This window comes from Ipomoea nil, unplaced genomic scaffold, assembly GCF_001879475.1.
Source record: "Ipomoea nil cultivar Tokyo-kokei standard unplaced genomic scaffold, Asagao_1.1 scaffold0666, whole genome shotgun sequence".
NCBI lineage: Eukaryota > Viridiplantae > Streptophyta > Magnoliopsida > Solanales > Convolvulaceae > Ipomoea > Ipomoea nil.
In genome coordinates, this window is record NW_017617094.1 from 1,153,310 (window position 1) to 1,175,244 (window position 21,935).

At 34.5% G+C, this 21,935-nt stretch overlaps 2 protein-coding genes and 2 non-coding genes across 4 annotated transcripts; all 4 read right to left on the bottom strand.

Moving 5' to 3' along the window:
• Positions 1-7,100: 7,100 nt before the first annotated feature.
• On the bottom strand, positions 7,101-7,174 carry TRNAI-UAU. Its single transcript has one exon. It is a non-coding gene; the product is annotated as a tRNA-Ile (tRNA).
• Positions 7,175-9,572: 2,398 nt separating this feature from the next.
• On the bottom strand, positions 9,573-9,646 carry TRNAI-UAU. Its single transcript has one exon. It is a non-coding gene; the product is annotated as a tRNA-Ile (tRNA).
• Positions 9,647-12,137: 2,491 nt separating this feature from the next.
• Positions 12,138-14,579, bottom strand: LOC109174804 (coiled-coil domain-containing protein 97). Its single transcript, XM_019324041.1, has 3 exons — positions 14,313-14,579; positions 13,574-14,133; positions 12,138-12,659 (listed from the first exon to the last, which is right to left on the bottom strand). The coding sequence occupies exons 1-3, from the start codon at positions 14,485-14,487 to the stop codon at positions 12,408-12,410; spliced, it is 987 nt and encodes a 328-aa protein (XP_019179586.1). The 5' UTR covers positions 14,488-14,579; the 3' UTR covers positions 12,138-12,407.
• Positions 14,580-15,729: 1,150 nt separating this feature from the next.
• Positions 15,730-16,413, bottom strand: LOC109174846 (zinc finger MYM-type protein 1-like). The gene has a single exon (XM_019324074.1). The coding sequence runs from the start codon at positions 16,411-16,413 to the stop codon at positions 15,730-15,732; it is 684 nt and encodes a 227-aa protein (XP_019179619.1).
• Between the last annotated feature and the right edge of the window lie 5,522 nt (positions 16,414-21,935).

Sequence of the window (21,935 nt, forward strand, 5' to 3'; positions counted from 1 at the left end):
ACGACATCAACGAATAATTGGGCAACACGAATTGCATTGAAGTGAGCCGGAAGAGCACCAAAGTGAGCATACTTGGTGAGCCTATCGACAACCACCATGACAGCCGAAAATCCTCGAGATGTTGGTAATCCCACGATAAAGTCCATGGTAAGTTCATTCCATACCTGTTCTGGAATAGGCAGAGGTTGGAGGAGCCCTGCAGGTACCTTGGTGAGGTATTTCGTTTGCTGGCAGATGAGGTAAGATGAGACATAATCTTCCACAGTTTTTCGCATGTTTGGCCAATAAAAAAAAAGCAGCCAATTTTACCAGTGTGCGTTTGATTCCCGCATGTCCTACCATCCGTGAGCAATGAAACTCATGGAGCAAGTCAGAAATTAGAGATGATTTCGGGCTAAGATAATAACGGTGCTTATAAAATAAAACACCATTTTTTCGTTCAAAATCAGCAGAAAGGCATCCGGTATCAAACTTGTTCTGTAAATCACGTAGATCTTCCAAAATATCATTTTCCTGCTGTAATATGGCAAAAAAATCTGGAATTGGTATACTAGCCATCATCAGGACTACTGGTTTCTCAGAAACTCTAGACAGGGCGTCCGCAACAGAATTGTCCTTGCCTGGTTTGTACTCAATTTGAAAATCAAAACCCATTAACTTGTGGATGTATTTATGTTGCTCTGGGGTTAAGATTGTTTGATGAAACAAATCTTTAAGACTCTTGTGATCAGTCCGGATGGTGAAAGAAGTACCCAAAAAATATTGTCGCCATTTGAACACGGCTTCTATCATAGCATGAAGCTCCCTAATATAAGCAGAAGCGGTTTGCATTCGAGGGCCAATCTTTTTGCTGAAATAGGCAAGGGGGTGACCATGCTGCATGAGGACCGCCCCGATACCGATTTCCGAAGCATCAGTTTCAAGCACAAAAGGTTGCTCAAAATCTGGTAAACTCAAAACCGGGGCTTCAGACAATACAGTCTTGAGATAACAGAAAGCTAGTTCAGCCTCACTGGACCAGGAAAAATTATCCTTGCGTAATAAATCAGTAAGGGGCGCTGCAATAGTAGCATACCCCTTGATAAATCGCCGATAATATCCTGCGAGTCCCAAGAACCCCCGTAGTTGACGCAAAGTCTCCGGGGTAGGCCATGAAGTGATAGCAGCAATTTTGTTGGGATCCACTTGGATGCCGCCATCAGTGATAATATGCCCAAGATATTCAAATGAGTGCTGGCAAAAATTACATTTGGAGAATTTCAAATAAAATTCATGATGGAGTAGGCTAGATAAAACCTGTTGTAGGTGTCCAAGGTGTTCGCTGAGCGTCTTGCTGTAGATCAAGATGTCGTCAAAAAATACTGTAACAAACTTGCGCAGGAATGGCGCTAGAATGGTGTTCATAGCTGCTTGGAAAGTGGACGGTGCGTTAGTCAAACCAAAAGGCATGACTAAGAACTCATAGTGTCCCTCGTGCGTTCTAAAAGCCGTCTTGTAAACATCACGCGGAGTGACGCGGATTTGGTGATATCCTGCACGTAAGTCCAATTTGGTGAAAACCGTAGCTCTGCCTAACTCATCAAATAGTTCATCAGCCGTAGGAATGGGGAAATTGTCCCGAACTGTTACTGCATTCAATGCTCGGTAGTCAACACAGAATCTATACGTGCCATCCTTCTTTCGAACTAGCAAAACAGGCGAGGAAAAAGGACTCCGACTTGGGCGAATAATACCCTGTTCTAAAATTTCATGCACTAACTTCTCCATCTCATTCTTTTGACAATGTGGGTATCGGTAAGGGCGAACATTGATGGGGTTAGTACCGGGTAAGAGGTGGATTTGATGGTCAAATTGGCGCTTAGGAGGTAAGGTTGTAGGCGGAACAAACAAAAGGGAGAATTCTTGTAGGAGAGAGCGAAAGGGATCAGGAAGGTTAGTAGGTATGATTAAAGTAGGTGGATTTTCTGGGGCCGCGGGGATTGTATTATTTTCTGGAGTAAGTTGATAGAGAGCAAATACGCAATCCACCTGTTGTGAGTCAACCATGGCCTCTAACCGGGAAAAAGAAATCGGTTGGGGTTCAAATGATGTCTCGCCTTTTAACGTGACCATGGTGTTATTGTATTTGAACTTCATGGTCAACTTTGCATAATCATGTGCCACTGTTCCTAGACTCTGCAACCAAAGAATTCTTAGAACTACGTCGGGACCAGCAATAGGGAGAACATGCAGATCAATCTGAAATGTAGTCCCCTGCAAAACAATTGTAACATTTGGACAATAGTGCCGGCACAACAGAGTATCACCATTGCCAATATAAACTTGAAAGGGCTTAATGGGTTGAATGGGTAGTTGAAGCATCTCAACGATAGAGGGTTTAATGAAGTTATGGGTGCTTCCACTATCAATCAACACCAAGCATTTTTGTCTGTTGATATCTCCCCATAATCGTAAAGAGCGTGGGTTACCTTGGCCAGCCAATGTGTTCAATGCCGAGATATCACCGGTAATTTCCTCATCTGCAAGCGATTCCTCAAGAGCGGTGTCAGACTCCCCGAGATCATTTCCATCTTCACCGCCATCATCTGCTCCAATCAACAAATGTAGGCTTCTCCTGCACTTATGGCCAGGAGAATATTTTTGATCACAGTAAAAGCAAAGGCCCTTTTCTCTCCGAACATGGACCTCGGCTGCACTCATTCGACGAATCGGAATAGTAGAAGCTGCAGCACCTTTGTTAGCTGGAGAAGGGGTTGGCAGAAGCCCTTTGGACGAAGAGAGTTGAGTTACGGACACCTGGCCACCGTTACCCGCCGGACTATCACGTACCGGGAAGGTGGTTTTATAATTCCAACCCCTGTTAGTTGGGCGGCTATCACGTACGATCTCCTCATGTCTCACTTCGAATGCTTGGGCTAATTTGAATGCTTCCAAGAGTGATTGGGGCTTAGCAATTAACATCTCTCGACACAAGTTCGGCTTCAACCCACCAACGAAAAAAGAAACTAATAAAGGTTCTTGGATTCCAGTTACCTTGTTCATGAGTTTTTCAAACTCCGTTTGGAATTCTGCTACAGACCCTTTCTGAGTCAATTTGGCCAAGTCAGCTTGATAATCTTCAAAATGGTGTGTTCCAAATCGGTGTTGTACTTTCTCCAAGAAGTCATGCCAACCAAATATTAAGTTGTTCCTTCGTGTCTAGCGATACCACTCGGACGCTTCTCGTTCTAGACTGAACCCGGCTATCTGTAGGCGTTGGTCCTCTGGAACTTTGTGAAAGTCAAAGTACTCTTGGATGTTAAATATCCACTGGTGGGGGTCTTCTCCATTGAATTTAGGAATATCTAACTTCATAGTATGGAGACGGGGAGCTGGAGGCCCGGTTGCAACAATCTCATTCCTTACCACCCGTGTTGTTTGGTTAGCTTCGTCGGGAGGCCGTCCGTGATTCATGGATGGTTGGGCAGGAGGTGAGCCAACTCCAGCGGTAACTTGCAGTCGTGCCTCCATGGCGGCAGCCAATGAATTAATTTGCTCTCCTATTTGCCCTTGTAACCTGGCTTCCTGCGTGGCCATCTGCTCACTGAGCTGGGTTTGGAGGTTTTCAAACATTTTTTGTAGAGTCTGAAAATCTAATTGGGTGTCTGCTTTGTCTGACATGTTGAAGGTGAGGTTTGTGAATTAAGAGTCTGTTGGTTTTTTTCAATGCTTTGGCGGTTAAGGGTGACTCTCAACAAGAGCACCAGTGATACAACCCGAAAGTTGAATCAAGAGGCCCCTTTTCGAGCAAGGGTAAACTCCCAGAATTAAAGATAGAAGAGAGTAGAGAAAATAAGACTTGAGAAGATATATTATATTCGTTCCCTGAGATCATATCTCATACAGATATAAATACTACAGTATGGTAATGAAAATGCTACTTTCTAGGAAAGCACGTAAATGTACGTTAACATAACAATAAAATCGAATAATAATGAAAAGAACAATTCAATGCATCACATAATCCTGAAATCGCGCTGGAGGCTTTTTCATGCGCTTTGACTTGCGAGATTCAACATCATGCATGACCACTTCTTCCCTATTCCCATAATCAGCTTTGCCTGCGGTATCACTAGTTGCGGTAGCTGCCGTATCAGAAGCCATAAGACTTTTATATAAAAAGCCTTAATGACTTCTTATTTTAAGTTTTTTCAAAATTAATTTATTTATTAGGGAGTTTTGGGAAAAGATTAATCTTAATCTTTCTCCAAAATGTATATGATTTTTTTTTTTTTTTTTTTTTTTTTTTTTTACAGTTTGGAGCAAATTGTGGAGTTATTAAATAATATTTTTGACATTTTGATTAAAAAAATGTTAAAATGGTAAATTTGTTAAAATTTTGGTGAATTTTTCAATAATCGAGCAAGCCTATTATCTAATAATTATTATGGCAATTAACAAATTAATTATATGGATATTAAAGTTTGTTTGGCAATTGACAAATTAATTGTATGGATATTAAAATTCATTTGGAAAGTGGGAAAATAATTTCTGCAAAATGAGTTATTTTTCAGAAAACAATTTTCTTATCAATGTTTCACGACAGAAAATTGTCTTTGTGTATTTGATTCATTTTTCAGAAAATGTCTTTGTGTTTTTGGTTCATTTTTTAGAAAATGAACAAGAAAATGAGTAAAATTGTATTCTTCAACATTTTAATTTTTATATATCCAAAGAAAAGCATTTTTATATCTCCCAAATTATTACTATATGAATCTAATAATTATTATGGTAATTAAGCTAATAATTACACAAATAATATTATAATTAACTAATAATTATTATGGTAATCAAACTTACCATTACCATAATTATAGTATAATTACAATTATGTAATAATAGGAAATTTTTATATTATTATTATGTAATAATAAAATAAAATTACAATAATAATGATATTAATAATTAATAATATAATAATAATCAAAACAACATTATAGACCAAATAAAATTAAAATTAAAAAAAAAAAAAAAAAAAAAAAAGACAAAGGGGAGCTAGACGGGCTGCCCTTTGTAAATGGTGTGAGATCATTTTAATCCCACATCGAAAATGTTTGGAAAGAGGGGCTCTTGAGCTCCTCTATATAAGAGTAATGTTCCTCTTCCAAACATAATTGCTTGCCCATCAATGTGGGCAAGTATTGAGAAGCCAAAAGGCTCTTATATAAAAAGCATTAATGGCTTCCTATTTTAGTTTTTTTTTTTTTTTTATATAAATTAATTTATTAATCAATTTATTAAGTTATTAATTTTAATTAATTTATTATTTTATTAATTAATTTATTTATTAGGGGTTTTGGGAAAAGATTAATCTTAATCTTTTCCCAAAATGTATATGCGTTGTTTTTGTTTTTAGCAGTTTGGAGCAAATTGCGGAGTTATTAAATAATATTTTTGATGTTTTGATTAAAAACAAAACGTTAAAATGGCGAATTTGTTAAATTTTGCCTCAATAATCAAACATGGTCATTATGTAATAATTAAAATGAAAATTAACAAATTATTTGTACATGTATTAAAGTTCGTTTGGAAAGTAGGAAAATAATTTCTGAAAAATGAGTCATATTTTCAAAAACAGTTTTCTTTTCGATGTTTGGCTACATAACAGAAAATTGTCTTTTTTGTATTTGATTTATTATTCAGAAAATGTCTTTGTGTATTTGGTTCATTTTTCAGAAAATAAACATGAAAATGAGTAGAATTGTATACTCAAACATTTTAATTGTTATATATTCAAAAAACATTTTTATTCTTTTGTTTAGAATATAACAACTTTTATTTTAAATTCCATGCAACATAACTTTTGGTTGTATTCAGTGGATGAGCATTTTTTTTTATCAATTTTGAGAAGTCTTAATAATGGCTTCTTATTTTAGTTTTTTAAATTTATTTATTTATTATGGGGTTTTAGGAAAGATTAATCTTATTTTTCCACAAAATGTATATGTGATGTTTTAGTTTTTAGCAGTTCGGAGCAAATTGCTGAGTTATCAAATAATATTTTTGGTGTTTTGATGAATATTGCAGAATGACGAATATATTTAAGTTGAGATTCTTTGTGTAAGGCATAATCAGACAGTGAAAATCTATCAGAAGTACACATTCCTGAATTTTTAAATAGTTTGATATTGTCGGGTCTTCATAATTATCCATTGACATTAAAGGTTGGTGCACCTGTTATGTTATTGCGGAACATAGATCATTCTCTTGGCCTTTGCAACGGGACGCGACTCATCATCACAAGATTTGTAAATCACATTGTCTAAGCAAGAATAGTTATTGGGACACAGGAACCGAAGTTCTTATCCCCCGAATGTCTCTCAGTCCTTTTGATATAAGATTGCCCTTCAAGTTCCAGCGTAAAAAATCCCGTTGGTGCTTGCATATGCCATGACTATCAACAAAGTCAAGGCCTAACACTAACTCACATTGGGTTATTGCTAAAAAGACCGGTCTTTAATCACGGACAATTGTACGTGATTTTCTCCAGAGTCACCCATCCTGATGGCCTGAAGGTGTTAGCTCTATACAAGGATGGACAAGATTGTGTTGCGACTACCAATGCCGTCTACAAAGAGGTTTTCAATAATGTGTTAATACAATCGATGATATTACATTCTTTTCCCAAAATGACAAAATTGCTATATATCCTTTATACAAATGAATTAGGATTGCAATTGATTATTACTATAACTAAGTTGCTAGAGAACGAGCGCATTTGCCAAATTTATAAAAATCATAAACAATGATATATAAAAATATCTAAAATTACAGCACCGCATGCGTACATCTACACATTAACTATTAATTTGAGCAATTACTTGCTCGAATTCCAACAATGATAACATTTATTATATAAAAATTATGTATATAAAAAAACTATTTATTATATAACAATTATGTATATAAAAAAACTACTCCTATTTATTATATAACAATAAAAATAAAAATTATGTATATAATAAAAAGAACATATGGAAAGCGTGACGTTATAAATGTTGAGACTCAAACCCACTACCATCAGTCTAGTTGATTATATGTATATTATATACTAGGTAAAATGGTCCCAACGGGGCTCGAACCCGCAACCTTCGGCTCATAAGACCAATGCTCTAACCAACTGAGCTACAAGACCATTAATAATACATAATTGATGTTTAAAATTAGAAATCTATTTGAATAAAACAGTAATTTTAACTAATATAACAACTCTGTAACTAATTTCTGCTCGTGAACCATTGAATCCTTTTCATTAGTCTTCTCAAAGTCAATGACCTTATCAACTTTGACTAATAATGATTGCCTTGATGTAGGAAATTTATTTAAGTAGAAGCAAATGGAACGGATAGTTCAAAGAATAAAATTTAAGTCGTGTTATGCACACATTTTCATAAAATTTATTCACAACCTTTCAAGAGTGTTAGGAACGTGGTAGTGTCAATCTCTCAAGTTAAAATGAATATAAACAAAGGTGCTAGAAACATTGTATCGTCAGTCTCCCAAGATGAACAAAAGTGTTAAGTGTATTATAGTGTTAGTCTTCCAAGATAAAATGTAGATAAACAAAGATGTTAGGAGCATCAGTCTTTCAGATGGAAAAAAGAAATTGAATTTAACTAATATGGATTGTGACATATTTTTTAGTCAAGTCGATTATATATATATGTTAGATATGATAGTCCCAACAGGGCTTGAACCCGCAACCTTCGGCTCATAAGACCAACACTCTAATCAACCGAGCTACAAAACTATTAATATTATATAATTGATGTTTAACATTACAAATATATTTGAATAAAGGTGTTAGGCGTATTGTAGCAGTCTCCCAAGATAAAATAGAGAGATAAACAAAGGTGTTAGGAGCATCAGTCTCCCATGATGAAAAAAGATGCTACAAGCGTTGTAACATCAATTTCACAAGATAAAATGGAGTTGAACAAATGAGCATTAAGAATTTTAAGAGAGATATAATGTTACAAAGTTGAGGTGCACACAAGTCAAGCCTTCTTCTTCTTCTTCTTCTTCTTCTTATTATTATTATTATTATTATTATTATTATTGTTATTATTATTGTTATTATTATTATGATTATTATTATTATGATTATTATTATTATTATTATTATTATTATTATTATTATATAACAATAAAAATTAAAATTAAGTATATAAACAAAACATATGGAAAGCTTGCATCTAAGCTCCCCTTGTATTTGTGCCACATTGATTGTGAAGAAAAGAGGACTCTCTGGAGTCGTGAGACTCAAACTTTTACAGCCCATTTGGTTCGCTGGAAAATATTTGAAAGGAAATAGAATTGAAATTTCATGGAAAATTGATTCAATTGTTTGGTTGGTGGAAAAGAAATCACTGGGAATATGGATTTCATTGTTTGGTTGGGTTTAGTAAGATAAGGAATAATGAATATAAAGACCAATATGCCTTTAAAAATATGAATGAATAAATAGGTGCCTATGTAATTAATAAACTTTCATAAGGGTAAAACGATACATTCATGTTATTTTTCTTCCCAATCCATATGGAAAACAAAATCCCACCCATTTACAAAGAATTCATTTTCCTCAAGTTTGAGGAATTTTTCCAATAGAAAATGTTTTCCATCCAACCAAACAACATTTTCCTTCACTTTTAAGAAATCATTTTCCATGAAAAATGTTTTCCATCCAACCAGACACTCCTTAGAGTTTAATTTGTATTGTCTACAAATATTTGTGAGATAAAAGGTTCACATGTGAATTGGTGGTTTATTATGATTTCTTAATGTAGGGGCATTTTGGAGAGAAGAAACTTTTTTTTTTCAAAATGTCAACTCAAAATGGTAGTTTAAGTAGCATTTTAAATTTTAACATTTTTAAGTTTGAAAAGATATCAAACTTAGTTATCAAACCTTTATTTATTTATTTATTTATTTGCATTTTGATACTAAGGCAAACCGTTAAAGTAATCAAGTATATTGATTTTTTAATAACCAAAACGCCATTTACTAAACAAGAGTAATAGAGCATTATGCAATACGTTTAATGTATATATCTAAATCAATTTCTAACTCAAACGAATTAACTAAATTTTAGTGATTCCTACTTTAAGCAATGATCTTTCGTCTCATTTCAATTAAGATGGGTCATGGAAAGAACAAGTTCAAAATCACGATCAATTCCTTGACATTAACTGCGTTATAAACATACTAATGTGATGTAAATTTTTCATTAATCAACTCTAAACCCATCTTACACGTTCTTTCAATTTTAGATGCCTACTACAGTACTACTGCATGTGTGTATATACATTATATAATAAATGATTAATATAAAAGAAGATGTAAATTATGTATGAAAAATTATACAATAAATCAAGGCATGGATCATTGGTAAATGTTCATTTTGATAAAATATAAAAGGAGATGTAAATCATGTATGGCAAAACATTCAAAAGAGTAAACCACCAAATTGTGGGTATAAAAGAGTCATCATCCCTCGAATTTTCTGATATAGTAGAAATTAGAAAGGGTATATATGGTCCCGGCGGGGCTCGAACCCGCGACCTTCGGCTCATAAGACCAACGCTCTAACCAACTGAGCTACGAGACCATTTGATGCTTTATTTGTTTAATCCTTATAAATAGATTGTTTACCTGCATATGACACTAATGGCAAATTTAAAAATCTTGTTAGAGTTTAGTTATCTTCTTCCTCTCTAGCTTCTGTAACAGCTCTGCAACCAATTCTGTGAATTATGCATCTAATCCTCTTCATTAATCTTTTTAAAATTAATGACTATATCATTTCAGACAAATAATGATGATCTATAAGGATAAATATTACTTTTATACATTATTGAATTTATTAAAGATCGAGAGCTGAACTTTTAAAGTAGGTATTGTATCAATTAACTTGTTGAACGTGACTTTCAAAAACTCCAATGAGTTTTTTTTTTTTTTTTTTTTTTTTTGAAAGGAAACTCCAATGAGTTTAGCTTGAATAGTTTTAAAAAAATTCTTCGTTTAACTATTAATGTTTTAAATCAATGTAAATCTATAGTTAATCACCTCTAAATTCATATTACATAAGTAACGCTGGATTACAAAAAAGATAGTTGATTCTCTACCAAATTCAATATACTTGGTATGATATAAGTTGACAAACCTAGTGATGGGGATATTACACTTTTGCCCAAGAAGACTCAAGGGGGAAGTGGAGTCTAAGGGAAGCAAGCCCAAGGTGGCCCTGAGCGTGACCCAAGGTTCGAATTTGGAATCGGCTAGGGCATGGGCTCAGCTAGTGAGCTTGGCCAATGATGATCTCGGCTTAAATATGCTCATGTAACACGGAGTCAAAGTTGTTGGAGGCGCTTGATCGGCAATTTATATCGTACACCATGCTATGTGCACTCAGGCACAAAACGCGCACGTTTCAATTGCTGATGTTCACTCCGTCCGTCCAAACGGACAAAATTCATAATGTGTATTCAGTAAAAAGTTTTTATGTATTGTGTTGTGAGTTTATGTGTATTCAGTTAAAAGTTTATGTAGATTCAGTTAAGAGTTTATGTGTATTTAGTTGAGAGTTTCTGTGTATTCAATTAAGAGTTACTATGTATTATGTATCATGTTAGATTATGCGTATTCAATTATGAGTTTCTGTATATTCTGTTATAAGTTTGTGTATTTGAAACAGATTTTTTTTTTTTTAACAATGCACCAAAACGACGTCATTTTGTAAGACGCGGGGCGCACATAGCGGTGCACGGTATAACAATTGCGCTTGATCCGCATGGGCCGGGGGTCGTTCAATTCACTCGGGTAGATAGTTACGTTGTGCATCCGTATGCACCATGCATGGTGCATACGGATGCAAAAACGACGTCGTTTTATTAAAAACGCACATCCCACTTAAAAAAAAAAAAAATCAGGTTTGATTCCCCTCAACAGCATTATGTTGTTCATTCATTCTGGAATTTTAGTTCAAAGATTCTGGAATTTTAGTATCGATTATGAAATTTTAGTTCATCGATTATGAAATTTTAGTTCATCGATTCTAGAATTTTAGTTCATTCATTTTGAAATTTTTAGTTCATAGATTAGATTCTGGAATTTTAGTTCATTGATTATGGAATTGTAGTTCATCGATTCTGGAATTTTAGTTCATATGTTGTTGCTGGGAATCGAAACTGAATTATTATTTTTAAAGTGAGACACGCGTTTTTAATAAAACGACATTGTTTTTGCATCTGTATGGTGCATACGGATGCACCGCATAATTTGCCTTACTTGAGTGCTGTTCTTATTTTGAAGTAATTAACTCCAACCTTGTTTTAATTATTTTTATCACGTAGATTGGAATATATTCTTTTGAGAAAAAGAATAAATGCCCAATTCAGTAATGTCACCTTCATAGTTGAGGATACAAAACTTTGAAGGGATAAAACCTTAGATATATATGATTATTGAATAAAATAGAATTATTTCATCCTTGTCATACAACCCATCCATCTCAAAGTTTTTGCATAAAATATGTTGTCACACTAATATCCAAAAGGATCAATTGGATATGAGCTAAAAAAAAAAAAAAAAAAAAAAAAAAAAAAAAAAAAAAAAAAAAAGACATAGTCAACCCATGTGTTCCCTGATCATCTTATCTGCCATTAATCATAAGATATTTAGTCAAATCTCCTACTTCTATAACACAACTCCTCAGTTCTACCTCAACCAGTCAACTATAATGTACATTATGACACATGATAATATTTAATCAAATACAACTCTTAATACTCAAGGCTAGGTTAACATGAATTCCCTTCTTTCAATCTTAGAGGCCTACTATCAATTCTTGTAAGGATAAATGCTAAAATATAATAAGACTAAGTTCATTAAATAGCGCAATTGAATCTCTTAACTAGAAAAAATTGTATCGAAATCCTTTACTGATAAAAAATTTATCGCAATTGAATTCACTTACATGTCTACATTTGTTATCTGTTTTTATCATATTCTGTTCCCATTGAAAACATAGCTGAGAATATGGTGCAGATTATGCAATGCCATTCACTGTTACCAAAGATCCTGTGGTTTAGGGGAGGGGGTTTCTCCAAGAGGATCCAACACTGCTAATATTCAACCCAGAACTGATTGAGAAACTCTATTCAGGCATCCAACTACTATTCATACCAAACCTCGTTGAAAGAAGATTACCTGATTCCAACTAGTTAATTTACATTACAAACAGCAACCTCTGGCGTAAGCAAAACGAAGAGCTGCCTGAGAATTGAAAACAAAGCAGTCAGTGTGCAAGATGTGAAAGCGTTCAATTGAAATGTACACTGAAGACTGCCTGTGTGTAGCCCGCCCTTCTTTCAGATGTCGTCAAAGTACTTCTCTTCAGCATCATAATTTGCTTCTTTTATCCAATGATCATCCAAGGCTTCGTCATCGTCAATTTTTGAGTAATCCAAGTTATCTTCGCCTAATAAAAATTTCTGTTGCATGATGTACGTGAACTGGTCCATTCGGTCTTGCATATCCTCCACAGACAAGCTCTCCATCTCAGCAGGTATTGCGGTTGCGTATGGGAGGTTGTTGCTGCCTTCAGGATTGTTTGCGTGTATCTGGAGAGTTTAAGGAAGAACAAATAAGAATAGGAATAACTAAGCTCCAATTTCAGAAAGAAAGCATCAAACCTAATATGCAAGAGGCAAGAACTGATATAAATACTACAATCACATAGTACATAGATAATAGAATATCCATATTTACAAATAACCCCCCAAGAAGAAAGTGTGACTTTTTTTGTCAGAACATGAGGTGTCTTGAGCAGGCCCTAACTGTAGGAGACACCTTTAAGCCCGTACCACACTCAGACTAATCCCCATTCACACCGGGCTGGCCCAACATATTGGTTTTTCCATACGAGAGGGGGTTCGAACTCCTGACCTCTCTTGAGGGATGAGAGTGCACGGCCACTCACGCCAACCAAGCTGGTTGAAAGCGTAACTTAAAATACTGGAAAAATGTAGAAAAGGGAAAGCTTGCATAGTTGCATTCTTCTTAATTAAATGCTAAAATTTGTCCCTAAAGGTATGTATCTGGTTCAAAAGAACAATAGGCATGTTCAGGAAGTGGAAGTAAAAAAAAAAAAAAAAATGTTGGACATTAGAATGAACACACACAATTTAGAACTTATGCTCCAAGTGGGACAGTACTACAGCCATGCAAAATGCAACAATCTAAACTATCAGTCAATAGCTAGGACACGGGATCGAGCTTGACAACCACAGTGTGGGAGTTACACTCAATGTGGTGGGTTTTTGGTGGGCACCGGGCAGTCAGACACTGGTCCTCCACCAAATAGGTGGCTGAGTCACCGTGATTTATCACCTGGACAAATCCTGTCGGGCCGGGGTGTAGGGCGACCCGGGTGAGGGATTTCGCCTTCTGTGGGCAAGTTAATTGCTAGGAAAAGTAAATGGCAACAGCTCCAAAGGCAGCATTTATTCAAGAGAACTTAATATGCAGCAATTACCTCAGGTCCATTCTCCATGGTGTCCTTTGGATTTTGCTTTTCATCCTTTTCCCCTTCTTCTTCCAACTCCAATTCCTTCTCATCTTCATCATCCTCTTCTTCTTCTTCTTCCTCTTCCTCTTCTTCTTCCTCCTCCTCCTCCATATCCCTTCCAAACCCTATCCAATCACTTTGAGCCACGCCTCGTTTCTGCTGCTCATTCCTGATTTTCTCCACCAGCATCGCCTCCTCTGACCGCCTCATCAGTGTCTCTGACCATCGCTCCCCAGGCCTTGCCATGCTCCTCCCACTGGGATCCTGAAACTTCCCCACATACTCATGGTGCAAATACGGCTCCCTTTCCCTCATTGCATCCTCCGAGAAGTATTGCCCGCCACTAATCAACTTGTCCAAATATGCCCGCCTCCGGTTCTTAATCTTCACTGATCTGGACTTCAATTCCTCCTGACTTGGGCTAATCACACTAAGCAGATGGTTTAGGTGCCAATTGATTTCATAATCATCCTTTAACACGTCAAATTCTTTAAGCTCTTCCTCTGCCAAAAGTGATCCATAGCGCTCTAAGTTCAAGCAATTCAACATAAGCAAACACCGTAAGGATCAGAAAACGGATACCTAACTCAGACAATTTCTAATTCAGCAGCATATACAAACTTTTAAAAAATTTTAGAAATGAAATTAGTCCAGCATCTTAGTTAAAACGAAAGCAGAATTGAGACACGGATATGTTGAAGAATACCTAAGAAAAGGGGGACATCGCGAGAGAGGAGGTCGAGGAGGAGGGACTTCCGGTGGGAAGGCGTGGCGGCCGACGACTGGACGGCGCGTGGGAAGTAAAGATTATCAAGCTGCGATAGTCTATCGGAAATCCTATCCATCGTTCCGCTGCTCAAAGCTTTCGCCATCTCCACCATCTCTGTCTCTATCACTGTGACCTGAGCATTCCATTGAGGGTTTGAGGAGGTAACATTTTCGTCTGAGTCGGTTCGTAATTTGGTTTTTTGTTTTTGTTTTTGTTTTTGTTTTTTTGTTTTGTTTTGTTTTGTTTAGCCCATATATTACTCCCAAGTGTTTTGAGATAAAATAAGATTTAGGGAAAAGTGTTAAATTAGCTCTTTAAGTCGAGTTTAGTGCAATTGGGTCCTCTAAGTGAAAAAAGCTTCATTCAAGTCCCTTAAATCGGTAAAATTGTTCAATTAATTCCAATATAACTTGTTTATCAGGTTAAATCAATATGGTGTTGACACGTGTCATTTTTATTTATTTTATTTTTTAAAACAAATATTTTTTATTTATTAAAAATTAAAAATATTATTTATTATAAATAAATAAATTAAAATAATAATAATAATTAAAAAACTTAAAAAAAAAAAAAATAGTCACAGGCTGTCCGCGGCTCCGCGCCGGACAGCCGGTGGCTGTCTTCCTTCTTCACTGCCGTCTAAGGAAGAAAGCCATGACCGACGAAGGAAGACGACCAAGGCCGTCTTCTAGATCTGGACGAGGGCTACGGCCTTGGCCGCCGCCCTCGTTCCAGACGGAGGGGATCGTTCCAGTCCCCTCCATTTGGAACGAGGGCGGCGGCCAAGGCCGTAGCCCTCGTCCAGATCTAGAAGACGGCCATGGCCATGGCCGGACGGCCACGGGTGTCCGTGAAGAAGGAAGACAGCCACCAGCTGTCCAACGCGGACAGCCGGTTGCTGTTCTTTTTTCTTTTTAATTTTTTAAAATTATTATTATTATTATTTTAATTAATTAATTAATTAATTAATAATAAATAATATTTTTAATAAATAAAAAATATTTTTTTAAAAAAAATAAAATAAGAAAGACACGTGTCAGCACCATATCGATTTAACCTGATAAACAAGTCATATCGGACTTAATTGAACAATTTTATCAATTTAGGGGACTTGAATGAAGCTTTTTTCACTTAAGAGACCCAATTGCACTATCCACTTGACTTAGGGGGCCAATTTGATACTTTTCCCTAAGATTTATTTTGAACAGTGCCATTCCAATAAAAATTGGGGCCTTGTACAGTATCATAATTTTGGCCCTTTTTTCATAAGTAATTTCTATATATAAATAATAGTTACGATGTTCAAAAAGTTGTATCAACATATAAACATTGCATAAAAAATACATCTAAAATTTTATTTAAAAAGTGACACGCGCCGTGCACATTTAGACGCAAAATCATCTACCAAACTTTTGATATCAACTTCTTCCAAAAACTCATTTTTAATGGAGATTAAAGCTAATCCATTGAGTCTCTCTTGCAACATAGTTGATCGTAAGTAAAATTTCAACAATTTCAACTTCGAAAAACTCATTTCTGCAGATGCAACAGTAATTGGGATAGTCAATAATATTCGATATGCAATAGTCGCATTTGGAAAACAACCCATCTGTTTCAATGAATTCAATATACTCAGTGCACCTATCTTTTCTTTTGATAAAATCTCTCTAAGCAATTTTAGCTCCACATACAATTCATTTCCATCAATATCACCACACTGATCATCTCTCTTAAGAGCTGCTTCTAAACAAGTGTAACAAGACTTCAAATTGATATCAGTCATCGATTGTAACTTGTCAGAACTAAACAAAAAACCAAAAGTTCTTTCATATACTTCATATTGCTCTAATCTTTGGGTCAATGAAATAATAGTTTGATCTACAATGTATAAAAAATAATGAACCCTGAAAGATTCCTCGGGTGATAATGAAATGTCATCAACACTCTCATCAAATTGTCTTTTTCTGCGAATTTTTCGCTTTTGAGGAAATACTGGCTCAATTTCTAATTCATTGGCAATTTTCTTTGCACTATCCATGGCACTAGAAAAACCATTTTCTCTATAGTTCTTGAAGAAAGAAACTAATTAACCCTTTAATTTGATTAATAACAACATCAAGAAGCATATCTTTTGTTTGTAATTGCTTGCTAACTAAATTAACCGCATATAAGATTTCAAACCAAATGACTGTCGCTAGCAAAAATTCAAAGTTACTAAGCTCATTTGTAGCTAAAGATCTTGCCTCACTTTGAATTTTAGAATCACTGTCTGTATCTGCCACTTGAAGTAGGGTTTCTCGAATATCACTGACTTGATATCTAATTGCTTTGACACATTCCACGCGACTTTGCCATCGAGTAGATGACAATGGCTTAAGAGTTAGATTTATTAAATTACTTTTCAAGATATGCCACCTCTTTGTGGAATTAGCAAATATTGTGTAAATACGTTGCACTACTCCAAAGAAATCTCTTGCTTTCCCACAACTGTTTGCAACGTCACATAAAGTCAAGTTAAGACTATGACTACCACAAGGAGTATAAAATGCTCTACGATTTACAGCTAAGAGTCTTTTTTGTACACCTTGACGTCTCCCTTTCATATTTGACCCATTGTCATAACCTTGTCCCCTTACATTATCTATATCAAGATCAAGTGATATCAACACATTTTGTAATACTTCGAAAAGACCTTGGCCAATAGTGTCATTCATAACCAAGAATTCTAAGAAGAACTCTTCTATTTTAATTGGATATGTTGATATATCCACACATCTTAAAATCAAAGACATTTGTTCTTGGTGACTGACATCAGGAGTACAATCTAAAATCACTGAAAAATATTTTGCTTTTTTGATTTTTTATGACCTTTGTTTTAATTGCAGTAGCAAGCATAAGTATTAATTCGTTTTAAATATTATGACTAAGATAATGATGATGAATATCACGATTTCTAACACGTAAAACATGCTCTTGAATGATAGGATCAAACTCAGCAAACATTTCAATTAGACCCAAAAAATTCTCATTGTTATTCTCATACAACTTCTCATTTGTTCCACGAAATGCCAAGTTATATTTAGAAAGATACTTCACAGCTGCAATAATCCTAAATAGTACTTGCCTACAATATTCTTTTTCTCTCAAAAGTTGTTCTTGAGCCACTTTATCAATTGTCTCATTTTTTTTGTAATCTAAGACGCAACTCCATCCAACTTGTCATATTTGTCACACGATCTACACTAGTTTCATGCTCTTTAAGTCTAACACCAAGATGTGCCCAGTCCCTAAAACCTTCATTGACCATAACACCTTTTCCTATACCTTTTTTAAAAATTTTGCAACAAAAACAAAACACATTGTCAAGTTCTTTTGAATATACAAGCCAATCTCGATCCCACTTCTCTCCATTTGGCAAATATCTTGTGTAAAATGCTGAAAAAATCTTCTAAAGAATTTATCTTTAGGACCTTTATTTATTGATAAATCTCTTTTAGGACCATCTTTCGCAAGAATATCTATTAATTTAGAATCAAGGGCATCCCAATTTCTTGGATCATATATGTCAAATAAAAGCGAATCACTTGGTTTATCTTTCTAACAAACATCATCTAAACAACTATCATCATTCATATTATTTTCATTGTCACTGTGATTCCTATCATCATTGTGCACACTATCATTCAAATTTTTCCCAATCTCACAATCATCTTGATCTTCTATATGAAGATTAGCATCTAATAATTTTTCCTTGACATCATTTTTTTGCTCATCTATTTGAGAAATTCAAGAGCTCCCTTTTGAGATTGAGTTAGTTGCTCAATTATTCTTTTCTTTTTACGCTTATCAAATCCAGATGAATATTTTCTAGAAGACATAATTATAAAATCCTATAGAAAAAAGAATTTATTTAGAAACTCTATAAATAAATAAATAAATAAATAATCAATAAACAAAATCTTAAATATATTATTCTAAATTCAGAATTATTAAGTCATGTCAATAAAACAATAAACAAAAATTGTGAAAAATACATAATTTTAATTACCTGTTAAGGGAGTTAGAACTTGAAAGTTTGTGTGATCAAGAAGAATTGAAGAATCAGTTGAGCTGCGCTCTGCGATCTGCTGAATTTGCCAATTGGGAATTGCCCAATTTATTAGGATACCGGTACATAGTTTATAGGGTTTCGAATTGTCAAATTGCGAAATTGAAAATGTCTTTAATTCCTTATAATCTGAACATGCTATTGCCTAATTGAGATTTGAGAATTTGTTAATTGAGATTTCGGATTAGGAAATTTAATTACCCCGAATTGCAGTTTTGGTAATGTCCTTATAGTCTGACCTAATTGTCCTTATATATATAGATACTGTTTTTAAAGCAATTTGGGCTCAAGTTTCTTTTTATAAAATAAATACTATTATTACTATATATACCTATAGTTTTATTTTTAAAATATGGGACCCCCAAAAATTGGGGGACCCTGTGCGGTCGCTCATGTTAGACATGCTCAGAACCGGCCCTAATTTTGAAATATTAACCCTCAAAATTTCTTTCATTTAACATTTTCTCTAGATTTCTCCCTGTTTTTGATGATTTGGTTTCACGTTAAAATGATGTGGCAAGTGATATTTATTTATTTTAAATGTAAAATATTTTACAACCAACTCTCTCCCTTTAAACTAAATATTCATCTTCAACCTCCACACAACACTCGTTCTTTCTTGCCAACACTTGCAATTGTACCATTTGTACGTAATGTTTCAATCCAAATAAAAAAGTGAGCACTGCACTACTCCATCACCGCCTGGGTATGAATCTCACTACCATAGGCCTAACCTAGCCATCGTCATATCCATAATCCATCATCGTAGCTTTCGCCCTTGATGTATTCATTTTGTTTTTGTATTTGTTTTTCTTTTGGATCTGAACAACACTCAAGCTTGAGATTTGGTAATTGTACTACTTTCATGGGGAATTATCAACATCATCACTTTTGAAGTTTAAAATTGGGTAGTTGAAGTTTAGATTAATATATTGATGTGTATCAGTAGGTTACATGAGAACATAATTTGATGAAAAGCTCAAGATCTGTCAGAAATATACAAAAAAAAAAAAAAAAAAAAAAAATCAATCTCAATCACTAAAATTTAGGCAAACATATTGCTCAAATTCGGCATCCATTAACACATTGTCCATAATATTAACAACAATCTTTCCTCTCTTTAAATTCATAATCTCCAATCAAATTCCATTGACCTTTGACGAACCCTTCGAATCCTTCATAATCAACAAAATGAAACTAAACAACGAATCATAACTAATATCCTTTCCGAAAATCACATTTTTTGAATAAATCATCATTGACAGGCCTGAAAAACCCGGCATGCAAGTAAGTACCGCATACATATCATCCACCTTTGCTTCTGCCAAACTGTTGTGGCGTATAAACAAATGCATTCTTTTTGTTTTTGTTTTTCTTTTGGATCTACAACACTCAAGCTTGAGATTTGGCAATTGTATCACTTCCATGGGGGATTATCAACATTATCACTTTTGAAGTTTGAAATTGGGTAGTTGAAGTCTAGACAGGTCTTGATTAATATAATATTGTTGCTTGGTGTATATTATATTGTTGCACTTTTAATACATTTTACTTTCACTATCGTTGCACCCTATGAAACTGTTACTTGCATTTTTAACACAATTTACTTACACTTCAACGTTTAAATTATTTACAAAAATGCCACCACATTTAAAAAAAAAAAATTATTTATGATCTATTAGATATTTTTAAATGGACGACTATAATTGGTTCCTAGCTCTCTAATCTCTTGATGAGCACCCAATTTCATTTGATCCGTATATGTGTGTGTGTGTGTATATATATATATATTTATTTATTTATTTAAAAATATAATAAGTGTGAAGGAAGGTTATACCTTTCATTTATGTCCATTTTTTCTGTTAAGTTTTTTTTTTTTTTTTTTTTTTAATGCATTATGCTATAAAAGTTGTACTTTACAATATTTTGGACAAACATACCCCTACTATTATAACTTCCGTTATCTTTTCCAATATTATTACTGCATGCACATGCATCGACCATATATTTTCTTATCTTCTTCTTCAATAATAATAATAATAATATATACACATTATTGTGACAAGCACTTTGTGTTTAGATGACATGTAGTGATCTCTTCCATGTGGGAGCTCATGAAATCGAGCCTCACGATATAACAACCCCTTACTAGAATCAAAATTAAATTTGGTCCTAGAATCAAACAACTTGACTCAATTAAAAAATTTAATATAACATGCCCCTACAAGTTAAGAGTCAATCATTCGATGTTATATAGTTGCCCAATAAGGTTTCTGATATGCTTTTTTACATATTTTTTTTTAAAAAAAAAATTGGAATATATCATGAGAAGCTGGCTAATGAGGTAATGAAATTTGAACTCAAATTATTACACATGATATATCATTCGATGTTATATAATTGCCCAATAAGGTTTCTGATATGCTTTTTTTACATATTTAAAAAAAAAAATTGGAATATATCATGAGAAGCTAGCTAATGAGGCAATGAAATTTGAACTCAAATTATTACACATGATATATAATTGATATAAATAGTATAGAGGATAAGAGGAATATTTGTATATATTCATCAAATTATTATATATGTTAAGTTCTTCATATTGTTCACAATCCCCAATGCTGATTCATTATGGTGACCATTTCATTATTGCCTCCGACTTGACGAGGTTAATTGCCATGGTCAACGCAACATAAGGACCATATGTTGATCACTAAAGGAAACAAGATAAGCTGTAAAGTGTAAAGCACATACATCATATCATATATGCAAGTAAAGTAAAACCCTAACTAGGGATGACCATAAACTAGCATTTCAAGCTCTTGATTTTCTATATCTATCCCTACCTGCTGATGATGCTCCTCAATGGCTCTTCCATTATTAGGACTTAAACTTGCAGCCCCAAGGGTGGTTGTGCATGTAATAAAGAACGTGGGAATCGTTCGCAGCGACTGTTTAACAATGGAGAGAAGAGAATGCAGACATGGAGAAATACATAAGCAAATGAGGTAAACATACCAAAAGAATGGCGGTGGGAAGAGGTAGGAGGAGAAGAGCCCGAGCGCGAGAGGGAGGGAGAAGTAGAAATCCCCAAATTGGACTTGCAATGGAGCTGCCAATACCATGAGGGAGAGAGGGAGCTTGATGGAGGCTACAAGGACTAAAATGGAAAGTGCTACTAGTAGTGCCATCTTCATCATGGGATGTTCATCCCAATCCCAAAACCCCCCTTTTGGATTGAGGGTTATGTAAAGGATGGAATTCACAATTGGAGGAATTGCAAACCTCAAATCTATGGTGAAATGCATCTTTAGTTTGTTGTGTGTGTGTGCAAGAAATTAATTCAATCAATTGTATATATGTACATGTTCAAACACATAAATATATAGATACATCATATAAGATAAATTGTATCTCACGTCATTATTTAATAGAAAGTTTAAACTAGTCAC